The sequence below is a fragment of the Canis aureus genome, chromosome 5 (assembly GCF_053574225.1).
Source record: "Canis aureus isolate CA01 chromosome 5, VMU_Caureus_v.1.0, whole genome shotgun sequence".
Classification (NCBI taxonomy): domain Eukaryota; kingdom Metazoa; phylum Chordata; class Mammalia; order Carnivora; family Canidae; genus Canis; species Canis aureus.
In genome coordinates this window covers 84,999,848-85,016,550 of record NC_135615.1, presented here as the reverse complement: position 1 = coordinate 85,016,550, position 16,703 = coordinate 84,999,848, and the positions used below count along the sequence as shown (strand labels likewise).

The 16,703-nt window shown below is 60.3% G+C and overlaps 1 protein-coding gene across 8 annotated transcripts in view; it reads left to right on the top strand.

The window, feature by feature from the left end:
* Positions 1–15,364, top strand: part of TNFRSF8 (TNF receptor superfamily member 8) — a 46,147-nt gene extending 30,783 nt beyond the window's left edge. For 3 of the 8 annotated variants that reach the window (XM_077899595.1, XM_077899594.1, XM_077899589.1), the window contains 4 exons: positions 399–500; positions 581–679; positions 10,155–10,361; positions 13,544–15,364. In XM_077899595.1, the coding sequence (XP_077755721.1) occupies positions 399–500; positions 581–679; positions 10,155–10,361; positions 13,544–13,788 (653 nt within the window). In that variant the 3' untranslated portion in view covers positions 13,789–15,364. Of the gene's footprint in view, positions 1–398; positions 501–580; positions 680–7,904; positions 7,931–10,154; positions 10,362–13,543 lie in introns of all 8 variants that reach the window. The other 5 variants (XM_077899590.1, XM_077899588.1, XM_077899593.1 and 2 more) reach the window with 5 other exon arrangements.
* The last annotated feature ends 1,339 nt before the right edge of the window (positions 15,365–16,703 follow it).

The window sequence follows — 16,703 nt, the reverse complement described above, 5'->3', positions numbered from 1 at the left end:
CCGCCCCACCCTGACCCCACTGCCCGGGGCCACGCCTGGCCTGTGCCCTCCTCCGTGGCCCCCAGACAGCGGGCTCTCCGACCGCTCGTGCTTCGTCCTGGCCCCTCGACTTCTCAGTTTCGCACTGTCTAGAAATGGTTTGCCCTTCTGCCAATTACTTAGCCTCCCTGACGAACTCCCTAGAGCCAGGTGGGTAAGGGCCGCACAGGGAAGTGGACACCTGGGGAAGGACGGGGTCCTGCCAGCCACTGTGCCGTCTGTGCCCCGGGAGAAGGAGAGCATGGTCTGGGGTGAGGACTGTCCTGCGCGCTTGCGGCAGGGCCCCCGGTGCTGCCGTGACGTCTGCTTCAGAGCCCACCTGTGTCAGGGCAGCTGGTGCAGCGCCGCCTGTGTTCCAGGGCCCGTGCTCTTCTGGACGGTCGTGATCCTGGTGGTGGTCTTGGGCTCCGTCTCCTTCGTCCTGTGCCACTGGAGGGCCTGCAGGAAGTGGATTCAGCAGAGTGAGTGGATGTGGCCTGGGGCCCGGGGTGGGCGGGGGCCGTGCACTAGCCCGGAGGGTCTCTCCCCTGGGTGCCTCCAGCCGACTGCGCTGTCATTTCAGAGCTGCACCAGTGCTACCCTGTCCAGACCTTCCGGCCCAAGCCGGAGCCTGCGGGTAAGTGTCCAGATGTCCACAGGGCTCCTTGGGCCGCGTGGAGACAGCAGCTCTGGGCCCTGGTCTGGGGCGCCCTGTCTCCACAGCCTTGCCCGGCAATGAGATGCGGGTGGGAGCGTCCTCCGGGTGTTTGGGTGGCGGGCTGGCACGAAGGCTTAACATCCGTCTTGTCTTTCATCCTTTCCTCCACGGCGCTGCCCCCCAGGCATTCCTGAGCGCCTCCCCTTCCTTCCTCCCCATCGCTCTGCACCCCCTTCCCTGCTGGCCGCGGGGGGGCATAGGGGTCTGTAGGGCAGCTGGTAGGGCTGGAATCTTGGTCCTACTCCTTAGGGCCCACATGGCCTCAGTGAGGTTCTTCATTCCTCTAGCCTCCTCACCTGTGGGAGGGGGCAGTGGGACCTAGTTCAGGGGGAGGGGGTGGGTGTGGGCCTAGTTGTGGGAGGCCCGTCCAGTGTCCTGCAGAGCACAGGCGGCCTGTTTCCTCAGCAGGAATCTCCGGGCCTTCTGATTTCTAGGCTGTTCTGAAGCCCTCCCTGGCCCTCGCTCTCTGATCCCAGGCCAACTAGTAGTGCAGGCCACCTGTCAGAGCCCCTGCCCTGTTTCTAGCCGTCACCTGGAGTGTGTGTGGGGTCCCAGCCATCTGTGCCAAGTGCCTTTTCTCTCCCGTGCAGCCCTTTCTAGGCAGGGCAAGGTCTTCATCAGCTCTCTACAAGCACTGATTGAGCACCTACTGTGTGCCGGGCCCTGATCACAGGGGAAGGAGTGAGCAATTGCCTGGGCTTCCCTTTCTGGTTTCAAGGCTGGCTCCCCCAGTGGGTGAGCCCGCGGCCTCCCAGGGAGGTGGGTGATGATCCCTGTTCCATCAGGAAGACTCAAGGCTCAGAAATGTGGGTAACTGGCCAGGGCCACACAGCCGGTGAGACCCAGACTTTGCAGACTGCGTTCTCGGAGGGCTCAGACCTGTCACGTCTGCCTCCTCCCCTCCAGCTTTGGCCACTCCCAGTATCCACCCACGAACCCGGTGGTCAGCCTCAGGCTGGTCAGGGCCCTCTCGCCCCCCACCCCCGTCTCCCCAGGGCCCCGGGAGACCCTCACTGCGGCCCGCCTGTTGACTTGGGGCACAGACCTTATCCACTGAGGCCTGTTTTGAATTTGATGAGTTTCACAGCAGGTGCTCGTGCGCCCTTAGCAAGGGGGGTTTTTGTGTTTTGATAGTTTCAAGCCTTTTTCCATGAGCTGTCAGCCTTAATGTCTCATTGAAACCTGTGTTTGCTTTCTTGACATTTTTCTAGTATTAGAATTTCCATTGCTGTCAGTTTATTTTTTTCTTCAAACCTTCGTGATGGCAGTTTTGCCACAGAGAGAGAGAAAAACAGCACCTTCTCTGAAGAAGCCAGACCTACAAGAAACCAAGCCCTGAGACTCAGTGGCGACCATCCTGTTTGGGGCTGTTTCTGGCCCTCGGGCTTCCGGCGGGTCCTTGGCGGGGGGGGCCTGGGTCCCCGGCCTGAGATGGAGGGAGGGCGAGGCCGGGATAAGCACGCAGGGCTCAGGCTGAGAATTCCCTCCGGAGCAGTGGGTGCTGAGGGGGCGAAGGGGATTTCATTCCATGCTTGCTCACTCAGGAATTCCCGTCATTGTGTCGTTGTCCAGGTGGCCCTGTGCTGGGTACAGAGACGGGCTCGAGCTCTCCCTAGCTTCCAGACTCAGGGCCAGCAGGATGGGCCTGCGTGCTGCCCTCCCCCCCCTCCCCCCCCGGAGCTCCTGTGCTTACCAGCCGTCCCTTGAATTGATTTGACTTCACGCCACGTGTCCTCCGTGGCACGTGCTTGCAAAGCACATACATGTGCACAGTGGGCCTGTGAGGCACCTTTTTTTTTATTTTTTATTTTTTTTGGTGCAAAAAGGTGATTTTATTAAAGCACGAGGATGGGACCCGTGGGCAGAAAGAGCTACCGCCACATCTGCTGGTTTTGGTCCCATTTCACAGATGAGGAGCCAGGGCATGGGAAGGTGGAGGGATTTGTTGAAGGCCACTTGGTTCATAGGCAGCACGAGCAGGATTCTGTTGTTCTCGGGGGTGCGAAAGGGCCTCTTGCCTCAACACCATTGACGCGTGGGACCAGATCATCCTTGGCTGTAGGGGGAGGTTGGGCAGGGTCCTTGGTCTGTAGACCCCCCCTCCCGGCTGGGACGATGCTGCTGAGTGTCAACCTGGGGGTGGGAATCGTGCCTGGTTGAGAAACACTGACTAATGTTCTTGTTTCACGGATGCTAGAGTCATTCTCTGCTATTTCGGGCAGGTTTAAGTTGGAAAAAAGCTTTGTGTTGTCCTGAAACAGTTTCAAGCCGGTGGAAGAGTCACAGGACAATACAGAGAACTTGCTTTTCTGAACTCTGAGATAAGGTAGTGACGTGATGCCGTATCATCTCCAGGTACCTTGGCCTGTGTTCACACAAACGAGGGCGTACTTTTACGCAACGTAGTGACACGGTCAAAGAGACGTCACCCTGATGCGCTGCCGCCAACTGACTCTCAGACCCCATTCCGTTCCTTCACTTGTCCCAACCATATCCTTTGGAGCAGAAGAAGCCGGCTCAGGATTGTGTGCCGCATCGGGCTGTCGGGTCTCTCGGGTCCCTCCAGCTAGTTCCATTCCTGTCTTTTCCGTCACGTTTGCAACCTGGCCACTTTTGAGGATTCTACCCCTGAGTTGGCAGATGTCTCTCGCCTTGGGTTTGCCTCGTGCGTCCTCACGATCAGAGATGGGGTCAGGTCGTGCGTCTTTGGAGGCGGGAGGATCCCGGGAGGGCCGCTGAGCTCCCGTGGTGGCGGCCCCCCTGCTAGGTGCCCGCCAGTCCCTTTGTGGGCATGGCCGGCTCTGAGCACCTGACGTGAGCAGCGCCTGCCAGCTGCCCCAGCACGAGACTGATCTTTTCTCCTTGGCAAACAGTGAGCTCTTTTGGGGATTTACTTCGAGGATCTGTGAATAAGCTCCTCATCACTCTCTCCTCCTCCTCCTGTCCTTCTGTCTGCGTGGACTCGGGGCTTTCTCTTTTATTCTCTTGCCATCATTATTTAACTTGATGTTCACGTTAGGCTGGCAGGGGCCCTTGAAGCTGCCCCCAGTGTTGTCCTGTCCCATCCTTCCTGTTCTGAGCACTTCCTAAGGTGACCCCCGACTTACCTGGTACTTTGCTGCCTCACCCTGGAATCAGCTGCATCTCCAGGGAGCCCCGATCAGAACCTAGGGGTGCCGGTTGCCAAAGCCTGGCCGAACCTCTGTGCCAGGCTCCTTCCTCGGGTCTGTTCTTCCCACAGCAGCCGGGCCTCCAGGCCAGATGGAGGCTGCGACTGAAGGGGCGGGGGGGACTGGGATGGACGGGACCTCTAGCGTGGGACCTCTAGCGTAGGTGTCACAGCTCAGGTGCCTGGCTGCAGCGGCCCTAACAGCAGCCTCGGAGATCCCGTGCACTTGTCCCAGGGAGGCCACCGACACCTGGTGTGTCCTGGACTCACGTCCTCGTGTCCCAGATACATTTACAAGAAGATCATAGTTATTCCCCAAAGCAAGGAAACCAATAAACGAAGCCAGTGGACTGAAGCCACATTTTTAGGGCAAGTGCACTTAGGAAGTCTGACCTCTGTCCTTGGCCCATTTTGTTCTGGGTCTTTATCAAAGTCCACACGTGGGTTGTAACGCAGCGGTAGGCAGACGCTGGTGCCTTTGGATTTTGACATTTCATGCTTGTTTCCAAGAGTTGGTATCAAATGCTGAGTTTTCTTTTTGGAGTGATAGAGCGTCGTGCCACGTCAACATCCGGGGCCCACGACGTGCCAGGCAGCCTCCTGCACACTGTCCCTTTTTCACATTTAAGTTTTTAAAGTCTTTTATTTATTTATTTTTTTATTTATGATAGTCACAGAGAGAGAGAGAGAGAGGCAGAGACATAGGCAGAGGGAGAAGCAGGCTCCATGCACCAGGAGCCTGATGTGGGATTCGATCCCAGGTCTCCAGGATCGCGCCCTGGGCCAAAGGCAGGCGCCAAACCGCTGCGCCACCCAGGGATCCCCTAAGTTTTTAAAGTCTTAAACAGACTTCAAGTTTTAGAACAGTTTTAGGTTTGTAGAATATTTGAAAAGCTAGTGCAGAGTTTCTGTGTACCCCACGCCCAGTTTCCTCCGTCATTTACATCTTCTATTAATTTGTTGCAATAAATGAGGCAATATTGATACTTTACCATTAACTAAAGGCCTTACTCTATTTAGGTTTCCTTAGGGTTTTTTTTTGGGGGGGGGTTATGAGTGTTCTTTTTTTTTTTTTTTTTTTTACGAACTTTATTTATTAGAGAGAGCCCATGAGTTGAGGGGGACAAGGTGTAGAGGGAGGAGAGGCACACACCCGCAGAGCAGGGAGCCCCACGAGACACTCGACCCCAGGACCCTGGGATCATGACCTGAGCCGAGGCAGACGCTTAACCGACTGAACCACCCAGGTGCCCCAAGTTTATTAACGTTTACCCACCATATTTTTTACTATTCTAGGCTCCCCCCAGAATACCACGTTACATTTAATTGTCATGTCTGCTCGAGCTCCTCTGGACTTTTCTGACTTTCCTGTTTTTGATGACCTTGGCAGTTCTGAGGAGCATGGGCCGGCCAGTTATGTGCAGGATACCCCTCTATTGGAATTTGTCTAATGTTTTCCCCTGATTACAGCGGGGTTACGTGTTTGGAGGGTGGGGGAGACGGCCGTTCTCATCACCTCGTAGGAAAGCACATGCTCCCTGTGTGACTACTCGTTGGGCACCTTCACATTTCGAGGCTCATTTAATCTCCATAAAGATCCTCCAAAGTTGGCGTGATGTGTCCCATTTTCCAGATACGAGGACTAAGGCTGGGAAGGTGGAGTGATGTTATGTTGGGGGTTCCCTGCCAGGAAGGCCTCTGCTTCAAGACTGATGAGCTGCCTCATTGTTTTGCATCTGGCTTGTTTTCAGGTTTTGGGTTATTCTAAATACCACCTCTGCGCACGGCCTTGTTGTGTTCTCCCGGGTTATTTCCTGAGGGTGTGTCCCTGAAGAGGGATTACTGGGTCAAAGGGTGTGAGGTCTTCATTGCCACATGGCTCTTGAGAAACATGGAACCGGTTCACAGGGCATGAACCACTATGTTCCTTTTTACCCACATGCTCTCCAAGACTGAATTTTACATTTTTATTTTATTTTATCTCGTTACTTTGTTGTGCTCTTTCCCCCGCCACCCAGCTCACTGCTGGCTGTTGGTAAAACTCAACATCCCTCTCCAAGGACAAACATAAGGCTTCACAGACATCATTTAAAAGAATGTGCCTCCTGCTGAGCTGGTCATATGATTTTTATCCTTTGTTTTGTTAATGTAGGGTGTCACATCAGTTGATTTGTGGATGTTGCACTATCCTTGCATCCCTGAAATAAATATTACTTGATCATGTTAAAATAAGTAAATAAATAAGATAAAAGAATGTGCTTCTGGCCAGGGAGCAGTGGCTTGGGTAACAGACAATGGCCACCTAGCAGGAATGAGCCGTGGCCTCCCAAGGTGACCATTCTGCTGGGAGCAGCAGTTACTAGGCGGAGGAAACTGTGCATTTGTTAAATCAAGACTCCAGAAGGGGCGCCTGGGTGGCTCAGCCAGTTAATCCTCCAGCTCTTAATTCCAGCTTAGGTGGTGATCTCAGGGTCGTGAGATCGAGCCCTGTGCTGGGTGTGGAGCCTGCTTGAGGTGCCCTCTCTCCCTCTGCCCTGCCCCTCCTCCCCACTCTCTCTCTTTCTCTTTTTCTCTAAAAAAAAAAAAAGAAGAAAAAAGAATCCAGAATTGTGGCATTTTATATGTGTTCTTCTTTTGACCGTCATTCTGGTTCATTTCCTCTTTAGACACTTTTACCTGCTGATAGTCACTTAGAAGGTACGTGTAAGAGTTTTCCCCAAACTAACCTAGTGTCTACACAGCACTTTCAAACCGCCTGTCTTGTTTATCTTACTGCAGTTGGTTGGCCTTCAGCATTTCAGTTAGGATTCGGGGCTCATGGGTCCCCGAGCTGCTGAAGTCAGAGTGTTCTGGAGGTGACTTAGCTCACTGGCATTTTCAGAGCAGATTTCTCCAGTCAGGTCTGCACATGGCACAGCATATTCCAAGTCTCTGAGGGGACTTCCTCAGGGATCATCTGGGCTGTGTGTCCCCAGACACACAGGAGGTGATTGGCCCCAGGGTAGACCGACGCCTGGATGCCATCTTCAGCTTTCTCAGATGACCAGTGGGCCGTGGCTAAATGTCAACATATACTTGGCCATGACCTGGCCCCGTATTTGATATGAGAGAGACGCTGGTGTAGAGGGTGGAGGTTTGGGATGAGGAGGTAAAGTTGTGCCTTAAGAGTCTGTGAATCATCACCTCCTGAGCCCCCCAGAGGGGGATGGCAGGTGGTGGGATGATGACGAGCAGCTGTCCTGCTCGAAGGTGGTCACATGGGCTCCTTCAGGCACATGTAATAGAAAACCCAACTCCCTCGAAAGGCCTCCAAGGTCGATTGGCATTGGGTGTGTCCAGTGCAGGGCCCAGCAGAGCCCTCACGATCAGTCATCTATGATCACCCAGCCCTGAGGTCTTCCATGCGAGGTTGCAGGGCACTCTGGGAGTTCTGGACTCTCTAGGCTGTGGGGGCTACAAGGGAGTGGCAGCAGCCACAAACCAATTACTTCTTTGTTTTTGTTTTTTTAAGATGTTATTTATTTATTCATGAGAGACCCGCAGAGAGGCAGAGGGAGAAAGAGGCTCCCTGCGGGGAACCCAAGGGCGGGACTCGATCCCCGGACCCCGGGGTCACGCCCTGGGCCGAAAGCAGCCGCTCAATTGCTGGGTCCTCCGGGCGTCCTCACAAACCAACTTCTGAGCCAGCAGAAGCCTCCTTGGCTCGGCCTGGAGTGTGTGCCTGTCCTGGCCCCGTCCTGTGCGTGTGTGGAGTGGGGGCAGGGGCAGGAGTCCGGTGCGCCGCTTGGCGTAGCGGCTGGAGACGTGCTTCCCAGTTCTCCCGCTGCCATTGCTGCAGCGAGCACCGGGAAGGGAGTCTCTGTGCCCAGGCGTGGGCGCCGATTCTGAAGCCGCCCACTGTGCTCCAGACTGCGGGCCTGACCAGTGTGCTGCCGCCATCCGTGGGCTGGGGCAGGGCCGGACCCTCCTTGCTGAAGTCACTCCTCTGTTTTTTTGCAGATTCCAGGCCCAGGAGGAACCTGATGGTAAGTAGCCCTTCCTTGCCCCGCCTCCCCGGCTGTGTGCCCCTAAATCAGACTCCTTTGCCAGTGGATCTACTGGTTCTGGGAGCCGCTGATGGGTCGTCGCCACCCCCCCCCCCCCCCGCAGTGACCGGGGTGTGGGCTCCGCTGCGATTTCAGCTGGGTCTGCCGCATATGGGGCAGCACGGTGGGGCCTGGGCCAGGGCCTGGAGGAGGATGGGGAGCTCCGCCCCCTCACAGCCTCTGGCTCCTGGCTCATCCTGCAGGGGACTTCCAGAAGGGCCTGGCCGACCATGGATTTGGTTTTGGCTGCTTTGGGTGCCAGGTGTGGTCAGAGAAAGGCTGTGTTTGCTTCCCCTTCTCCTTCACTCCTCTGTGGTTCTCGTTCTCACAGCTGGGATGGTAAATCCATAGCATGACTCTGGAAACCTAGCATCACCGGGGCGCCTGGGTGGTGCAGTTGGCTAAGCTCCGACTCTTGATTTCAGCCCGGGGGGTGATCTCAGGGTTGTGAGACTGAGCCCTGCCTCGGGCTCCGCGCCGAGTGTAGAGCCTGCTCTGTGTCTCTCCTGCCTCTCCTCTCCTGCTCATGCTCTTTCTCTTAAAAAAAAAAAAAAAAAATCACGAAAATTTGCCCACCACGTATGGAACACTCACGATGAGGCAGGCACCTCGCTCCGTGCTTCCCAAAGTTATCCTAGGTGTCCTTCTGGCACTCCGAGGTCGGTACCGTTGTCCATGTCCCAAAAGGGGAAACAGGCACAGATGCGAGAGGAGGTTCGTTCCACGTTTGGAAAGTAGATGAGCGAACCCTGGTTGGACTTGAACCCCGGGTAGTGTGGCTCCAAAGCCAGCGCCCGACCTGTTGCCCCGCGCTGGAAGGACCTCTTCACCCGCCTTTTACAGAGAGCTTGCTGTGCGCAGGTGCCGGGCCGTGCTGCACTGAGCCTACGGTTAGTGGGGAGGGGCCCCCACCCGGCCCCCACCCGGCCCCCGGGCTCAGCCTGGCCCCTGCTCGCTGAGCAGCCTCGGTGGAGGGTGGGGTGAGGGCAGGGACGGTGCCCTGTGGGGCTGAGGACGGGGCAGGACAGAGCACTCCGTGTGGCCAGCTCTCAGGTGGGTATGGTTCACCCATATTTTTTTTCCATTTATCAGTTTTTCCGTGACTTTCTTTGAACTCATTCATACAAGGAGAAAGGTTTCCATCCCTTAGTTTTTTAAAATGATAGAACCACAGTATGAGTTCACTTTCAAATTATGGGGGGTCACATTCAAATATGCTTGGGTCAGATAAGTGGCTGTTACAATACCAGGAAATTTCATGAAAAGGCATTTAATGATTTATAAGATAATCTAACATTTCTTGGCCGTGGGAGGCAGTATTTTCATAGCAACTTGTTTAAAATGCCACCTTTTGGACTTCAGATTATCCTAAAAGGACAGTCAGGGCTACGTAGACATACTCTGTGAATCACTCAAACCCCATTTAAAGGCTGAAAGTAAATAGTACGCGTTAGAATGTTCCACGAGACCACTTCTTTATTCTTACCTATGAAAGTCAAAAACAAAACCACCATCTTCCTGAAGACGTAGCTACTTTTAGAACACGTTAGCGTAATTGTAGGCGATCGCTGTCCCAGGAGGTCAGGGCTGGTGGGTTGTGGTGGGTCTGGAGCATGGACGTCCAGCGCCAGGTGCCGGGCAGGGTTCGCGTGCTGGCCCGGACACTTGCTAACCAGCCTGAGCCAGTTACTGGATTCTTCTGGGTCTCAGTCTCCTGGTCTGTAAAATGGAGAGGGTACTAATATTAGCACCTTATAGGGTGGTTGTGAGGATTGACATGTTTGTTAAGGCCACACGGTAAGTACCATATGGGATGCTGGCTACTATCATTCATTCATTCATTCATTCTTTTATTTATTTATTCATGAGAGAGAGAGAGAGGCAGAGACACAGGCAGAGGGAGAAGCAGGCTCCCTGCAGGGAGCCCGACGTGGGACTCGATCCCGGGATTCCGGGACCCCGCCCTGAGCCTCCCCATGCGCCCCACTGTCGTTATTTAGTACAGGCTAAGAGCAACAGGACTCCTGAAACTCCGCACAGGGCTCAGGCTCTCGAAGCCCAGGAGCCACGGGTGGTGTGAGGCATCCTGAAGGCAGAGGTGGTGAAACGGGGCTTCCCAGGGCGGTGGGGGGCACCTGCATCAGCGCCACGTCCCCTCGCCCACAGCAGCTGGAGAAGAGTATATCGGTGGTCGAGTCGGGCCTGGAAGAGGTGGGCTTAATGAGCTCCCCGGCTGTGGACCCCGGCCCCGACGGGGCGGCCTGCCTGGAGAGCGTGCGGCTGCTGGAAGCCAGCCCGGTTGGCAGTCCCCCGTCCCCCAGGGACCTTCCCGAGCCCCGGCTGACCTCGGAGCACACCAACAACAGGATCGGTGAGTCTGCTGATTACGGGGTCCTGCTGTGGGCGCAGCGGAGGGCGCTGGGGAGGTGGGCCTGGACCCTGGGCCCGAGCAGAACTGGGGACCCGGGGGCGGGGGGGGGGACAGGAAGGGGCGCATGTGGGTTCTGCCGCTGGCCTCGCAAGCAGGAGCAGCTTTTGGGGAGGGAGGTAAGCGCCATGGGGTGTGTTCCTGCAGCACAGCCCCCGGCTGAGGTCTGTGGGGTCGGAGTAGTGGGGGCTCTGCGCTCCTGGGCCATAGCTAGCGTTTGTGAGATCCTGGGCGGGGAGGACGAGGGGCTCCCCCCACCCGGGGTCCGCCGGCCTTGAAGTGAGCAGCGAACAGCGCGCCCGCCCCCAACAAGCAGCCCTCGGAGGGACAGGAGGGTGCGTGCCAGTGCTCTGTGGCCACGCGGCCTCCCTACCGGGCAGGGGCGCTACGGGCGGGCAGGGGGCCTCTGCAGAGACCCCAGGAGCCCTGCCCCGCCCGGCTCGGCCGCACCCAGGGTCTCCCTGCCTCCTCTCCCACTGCGCTCCCCCCGGGGACACCCGGAGTGTTGCCATCAAAATCACGGCTGTCCGTTCTGCGCCCCTGCTCAGGCCCCGGGTTCCCTGTCACCCTCAGGATGACTTCCAGGATTCTTACTCGGTTGTTCCGACTGGTCGCCGCAGCTGCCCCACCAGATCCCCCTGCCTCCTGACCCCTCCTGTCTGCGCCTCCCGTTCACTGGCAGTTTCCAGAGTTCGGGGAGCCCTCTCTCCCTTCCAAGCGCCTCTGTGGGCGCTGCTGCCTCACCCGGGACAGCCAGCTCCTCCTTTGAATCTAGTCCGTCTCTGGTGTCCTGTGGCCCTTGCTCACTTGCCTCCTCCTCCAGGAAGTCTTCCTGGCCCTCTCCAGTCTCCTGTCTAGACCAGATGCTGTGCTCCCCCAGGCCCCAGGCCTCTGGCCTCAGGCCTCTGGCCTCATACCCTCAGCACCCAGCAGTGGGACTGTGTGTAGCGCCCCCCCCCCCCCCCCCCCCCCCCCCGGCTGTGAGCTCCGTGGCTGTCTTCTCTGGAGCGTTAACCCTTGCTGGGATGATACCAGAGGGGCATTGTAATTGTCCTGCACGTTTCTACCGCAGGCGTTGGTGGATAGAACTCCCTGGGGCAGAGTCTTTCGTCTGAAACCAAAACTTCTGGCATTGGAGCTTTCTGCAAGTTTTATTTACAAAGAGTTTCATTTGGGGGAAATACCACCAAAGGCATCTCCTTTAAATTTCCTAAGAAATCCTGCTTCGGACATTTGAGGCCGTGCTGAGTGCAGTGCAGGAGCTGTGGGGCAGCTGGAGGGAGGTGCTGGGCTCCCAGGGGTGCTGCGGGGTGGGCATCCTGCTCAGCGGCCAGTTAGCCTCGCTGGCAGGCGGGGTGCTCGGGGGAGATGGCCTTGGGGGTTCTCTCGGGGGCCTTTTGTCCTGACACCATCCCAGAGGAGCACCCTGCCCCACTGAACCTGCCCAGTGCCCCGGGGGGACCAAACTACGGCCTGAGCCTTATCCCTCTGCCCCTGGGCACCAGGTAGGGGAGCCCCTCACCTTCCACCCGCGGAGATAACTACGTTCCTGGATTCCAGAGCCCTGGGTTGGGGAGAAGGTTCCAGCAGCTCCTGGAAGACGCTCCCCTCCCCTCCCAGATTTGGGGGGGGCTGTGATGAGGGTCAGAGTAAGAACAGTCAGGGCCCTCGGAATGTGAGGTGGCAGGAGACGGCCCCGGCTTTGGCTTCTTGTACCTGACCACCCACCTCCCCTTCTCTCCGCCCCACTGCCTGTGCCTCGCCCTCTCCAGCCCCGTCTGGCTGCTCTGTGCCCTCTATCACCACCCCTGGTTCCCGCCTCTCCCTGGCCCCTCTCTGCTCAGGCTCCCGGAGCAAGGGGCGTGCAAGCCTCGGGGGAGGGTGTGTGGCCGGCGCCCAGGGCCCTGCTCCCTCTTTTGGGGTGTGTGTGGGCGCCCTGTGCACAGCTTGCCACACTCCTAGCTTTTTTCTCATCCTTGCTATTTTGAACACTTCCCTTTTCCCTAAAGATATAGAAACCCAAACAGAAGAGCCAACATTATGCAATGGGGTCGAGGGGAGCAGGGCCCCCAGGGTGTTCCTGAACCAGAGAGGTATAACTGGGTTACCCAGAGAGGCAGGACCCCAGCCCTCAACTCCATCCCAGCTTTCAAGTTCCCTCTTGAGCTTCCTCATTCCCACTCGAGAGAGTCCCAGGGCCAAGCTGCTCGAGGCCGTCAGAAGCTGGGCTGGGTGAAGGCCAGGCTCCTCACTTCCCGGTTTCTTGGGCAGCTTACTTAGCTCCCCCAGAGCCTCCCTGCACCCCTTCCCAGCAGATGGTGCTGAGGCCCGCAGGGGACCTGCCTCCCTTCATCCAGGCGTCCCGCCCGCCGCCCTGCTGGTGCTGCTCGGGCGCCACTGCGCAGCCCTCGGGCGGGAGGTTGGCATCGTGTTCAGTGTTAACAGGGCCGAGGTTTCTGAGACTGCGGTCAGGGGTCTGGGTTGACCTGAACTGAAGTTCCCAGGGGCTCGGGACCCCCGTACGAACACCGGGAGCACCTCGGGCAAACCAGAGCGCGGGCCACCCAGGCTTCTGATCTAGGCACAGGACAGGACTGGAAAGGGCAGCCGGGCGGGCGGGAGCGTCTCCTGAGGTTCCTGCCAACTACCTGGGCGGGCCCGTTAACCTCTCGGGGCTCCAGGTTCGTGATGTGCCCACGGGGACCGGGGTGTGAGCGCTCAGCCTGGCCACCGTGGTGCTCACAGGGTGGGGGGGGCCTGCACCCCGCCTTCTCTCCCCGGGGCTCGCTTTCTCTCCCAGCGCTGCTCCCTCCTCTACCCCATGCCCAGCTGTCCATCGATCCAGATCCATCGGTCCAGGTAGATAGGGAGCCTCTCCCGGGAGGAGCGGAGGAGCGAGTGGGCCATCCCTCACTCTCAGCATGTGGTTTCCAGCTGTTTTCTTTCTTTGAGCCTCAGGACGCCCCTGAGGTTGGTGGGGGTGGCTGTGCATCCGAGAGGGTGTGTCATTTGCCCGAAGCCCCGCAGTAGGGGTGACAGAGTGGGACCTCGGACCCCCCTCTGCCTGCCTGCTCTGTCCAGCGAGGGCTCCGGCCCCTCTCCTCACCCGTCCATTTGCCTTGCAGAGAAGATCTACATCATGAAGGCTGACACCGTGATTGTGGGGACCGTCAGGACCGAGGGGCCTGAGGGCCGTGGCCTGGTGGGGCCGGCAGGGCCTGAGTTCGAGGAGGATCTGGAAGTGGACCATGCCCCCCACTTCCCGGAGCAGGAGACAGAACCACCTCTGGGCAGCTGTGGGAACGTCATGTTCTCAGTAGAAGAGGAAGGAAAGGAGGACCCCTTGCCCATGACCGTCTCTGAGAAATGAACCCTGGCCTGGGTTGGGGCTGAGAGGACAGCAGGGTGCCCCCTGGGAGGCCAGGGTGGCATCCGTGGCACCGGGTGGGGGACAGAGGCCCATGTGGCCCCAACTGAGGTTCCAACATCCAGGGGTAGAGCTGCCCGGAGCCAGGGGGTCCTGGGGTCTCTAGTCATGTCCCCAGCCTGGACCCTGGGGGAGCCTGGGCTTTTGCAGGAGGGACCATCTGGGGCTGCGGCTGCGGCTGCGGCCAGCCAGCGGGCACTGGCACCTGGTCTCCTGCCACTGCTGGGAAGATGCCCTCGGAGCCCTGTGTTCCAGACACACCACCAGGGCCAGGGCAGGGCCTGAGAAGCACGGGCCTCAGCGCCTGCCACTCTCACCTGGGCCACGGGAGCGATGTCCCCTGACCCTGCTGTCCTGCCGCCGGCCCCCAGTCACTGGAGGCCTGGAATGTGGGTGTGAACCAGCGCCGTAGGTGGCTTCTCCTGAGTCCACAGGGAAGTTGGGGCTGAGGCATCATTGGCTGCCCCGTGTTGGCCACAGCTGCGGTGCTGCCCTGGGTGCCCCGGGTCGGGGTGAGGCCCAGGGCGGCCCCCAGCCCTCCCCCGTTCTGTGGCCCCCAGCTCACCGTGGGGCCCAGGGTCGACTGGCTTGACTCATGGCACCCCCACCAGCCCCCTGGGGAGGCGTCTTGGGACCCAGATGCATGCAGACTCTCAGCAGCCAGGACTTGCCCCCGCGGTGGGGGAGCCCCGGCCTTTCCTGGGGCCCTGCCGGCTCCGTGGCACCCCCGCTGCGTCCCCAGATTTGCCATGTGCACAGCCCGGGGCCCAGCCCTGCCGCCGGGGCCCCGCCACTCAGTGCCCGTGGCTGGGGTGCGGGTGTCAGGGCAACGCGGCTTCGCCCTGTCCTTCGGCCTTAGTCTGGATTCTCAGAAGAGCAAGTGCTCCCGTGTGGACCTGAGGCCTCCTCGCATTTCACACCCAGGAGGAAAGCGCTGTGACGTGGGGCTGCCGGCCCGCGTAGGGACGGCGTGGACACGGCCCGGGAGCAGCCTGAGCCACCGGAGGATGCCGCACCCCGCCGAGCTGGGTTCCGGACATGGGCCCGGGCTGTGAGGGGCGGGATGAAGCGCCCCTCCCTCCAAAGGCCCCTCGTGGAACTTCCGATCCTCTGAAGCTTGATCCTCGGAAAACTTGGAAGGCCCTTAAGGACCCCATGGTTTCAGGACGCTCTGAGGTTGAGACTGAACATGTGGGCACGAAGGCTCTGGGCCTGCCTCCCCGTGGGGCGGGCTCCCTGGTCCCCCACCGACTGGAGCGGCAGCGTCTGAACTCCGTGCGCCGAGTCGGGGTGAGCCCCCCTCAGCCCTGCGAGGGCCAAGTGCCACCCTCCGGGCCCTCCCCCGTTCTGTGGCCCCCACGGTGGGCAGGGGACTCAGGGTCGGCTGGCCTGGCTCTCGGCGTCCCCACCTGCTCCCTCTGTGGGTGGCCTCCCAGGGCCGATGTGTGCAGAGCCTGCTGCCTGCCCGCGGCGTTAGCACCGCTGGGGGACCTTGAAAATAAAGCCTGTCGTGCCGTAAGGCTCCCGCGCCCTTGGCTCCCCGCGCGGCGGCCTGGGCAGCAAGGACGGTCCCTAGCAGCGGTGGTGCCGGGTTGGCCTGAGCCGTCCTGAAGCCCTGGGCTTGGGGCCTGAGCTGGGAGGGCCCAGCCTGCGTCCCCTCCCCGCCCGGGGCTCCCCGTGGGGTGGCGGAAGGCGGCAGCTGTGGACACCCCCCAGCCTGTCCCCACACCACCAGCAAACCCGCCGTTCAGCAGGGTCTCCGGGAGCTGTGGCCTTCGGAGGAAACTCCCGGGGCAGCGAGGCCAGGGCCGCTCCCTAAGGTGGAACGAGGCCGACACCCTGAAGGCCCGGCCTGGGAGCTGCGTCGTCGGGCTGAACCCAAATGGGCACCTGTGCAGGGACAGGAGCTGCCCCCGCTGGTCCCGGGGTTGGGGGGCTCTCTCCCCGCCCCCTTTTTCTGTCCCGCACGCGGTAACGGCGGGGGTGGGGGTGCAGAGCTGCGCAGAGACCGACCCGGGAGAACAGCCCAAGCGTCAGGTCGGCTGAGCGGAGCCCACGGCGGGCGCCTCCCCCGGGCGGCCCCGTGCTGGGCGCACACCTGGCGGGGCCGGGCCGAGGGCCGCAGGCGGCCGGTGCGGGCCGGGCGACCTGGGGACGTGGGGGGGCTCGGGCTCCGGCCGTACGTGCGGGTCCCGCTGGGCCGGCTGCGGCCCGTGTGCGAGGTCAGGGCGCGGGCACCGCCGCTCCGCAGGGCCCGGGCTCGTGCTTGCTGCGTGGCCGCTCGCGTCCGGGCGCTGCGAGCCTGTGCCCTCGGGGAGCGGCCCTTCCTGCTCGACGGGTGGGCTCCGGCCTCCCCGGGGCTGGGAGGCAGCGGGACCCCCACGGGGGGCAGACCCCCTCGCTCCGCGGGGTGCCCCACAGAGCCCCAGGTCACGGTCCTCGGCCGGCGGGTAGATGGCTCCGGCCGCGGCCTCCCCCGTGCCCCGGGTCCCTCCGCCGGGCGACCCCCGCGCCCGAGCACCCGCCGCTGCCCCTCGCCTGCTCCCCTCCCTCCCTTCTCCAAACCACGTAGGCGAGCGAGGCCCGCGTGGGGCGGCCGGGGGGGGGGGGGGGGGCCGCGCACTCACGCTGCCCGGTTGGCCCGGGTCCCGCGTGGGTGGAGACGCCGAGAAGGCGCCCGGGCTGCGCAGATCGCCCCGGAGGCCGCGTGCGAGGACACGGGGTCGCGGGGGGTCGCGGGGGCGCCCTGGGTCGGAGGAGCTCGCGCTGCAGCACTGGGGGCGCGGCACGGTCCGGCGGGTGTCCCCAGGGCTCATGTCCCCCATCTGCTGTCCCCGCAGGAGGCCGGGAATCGGGAG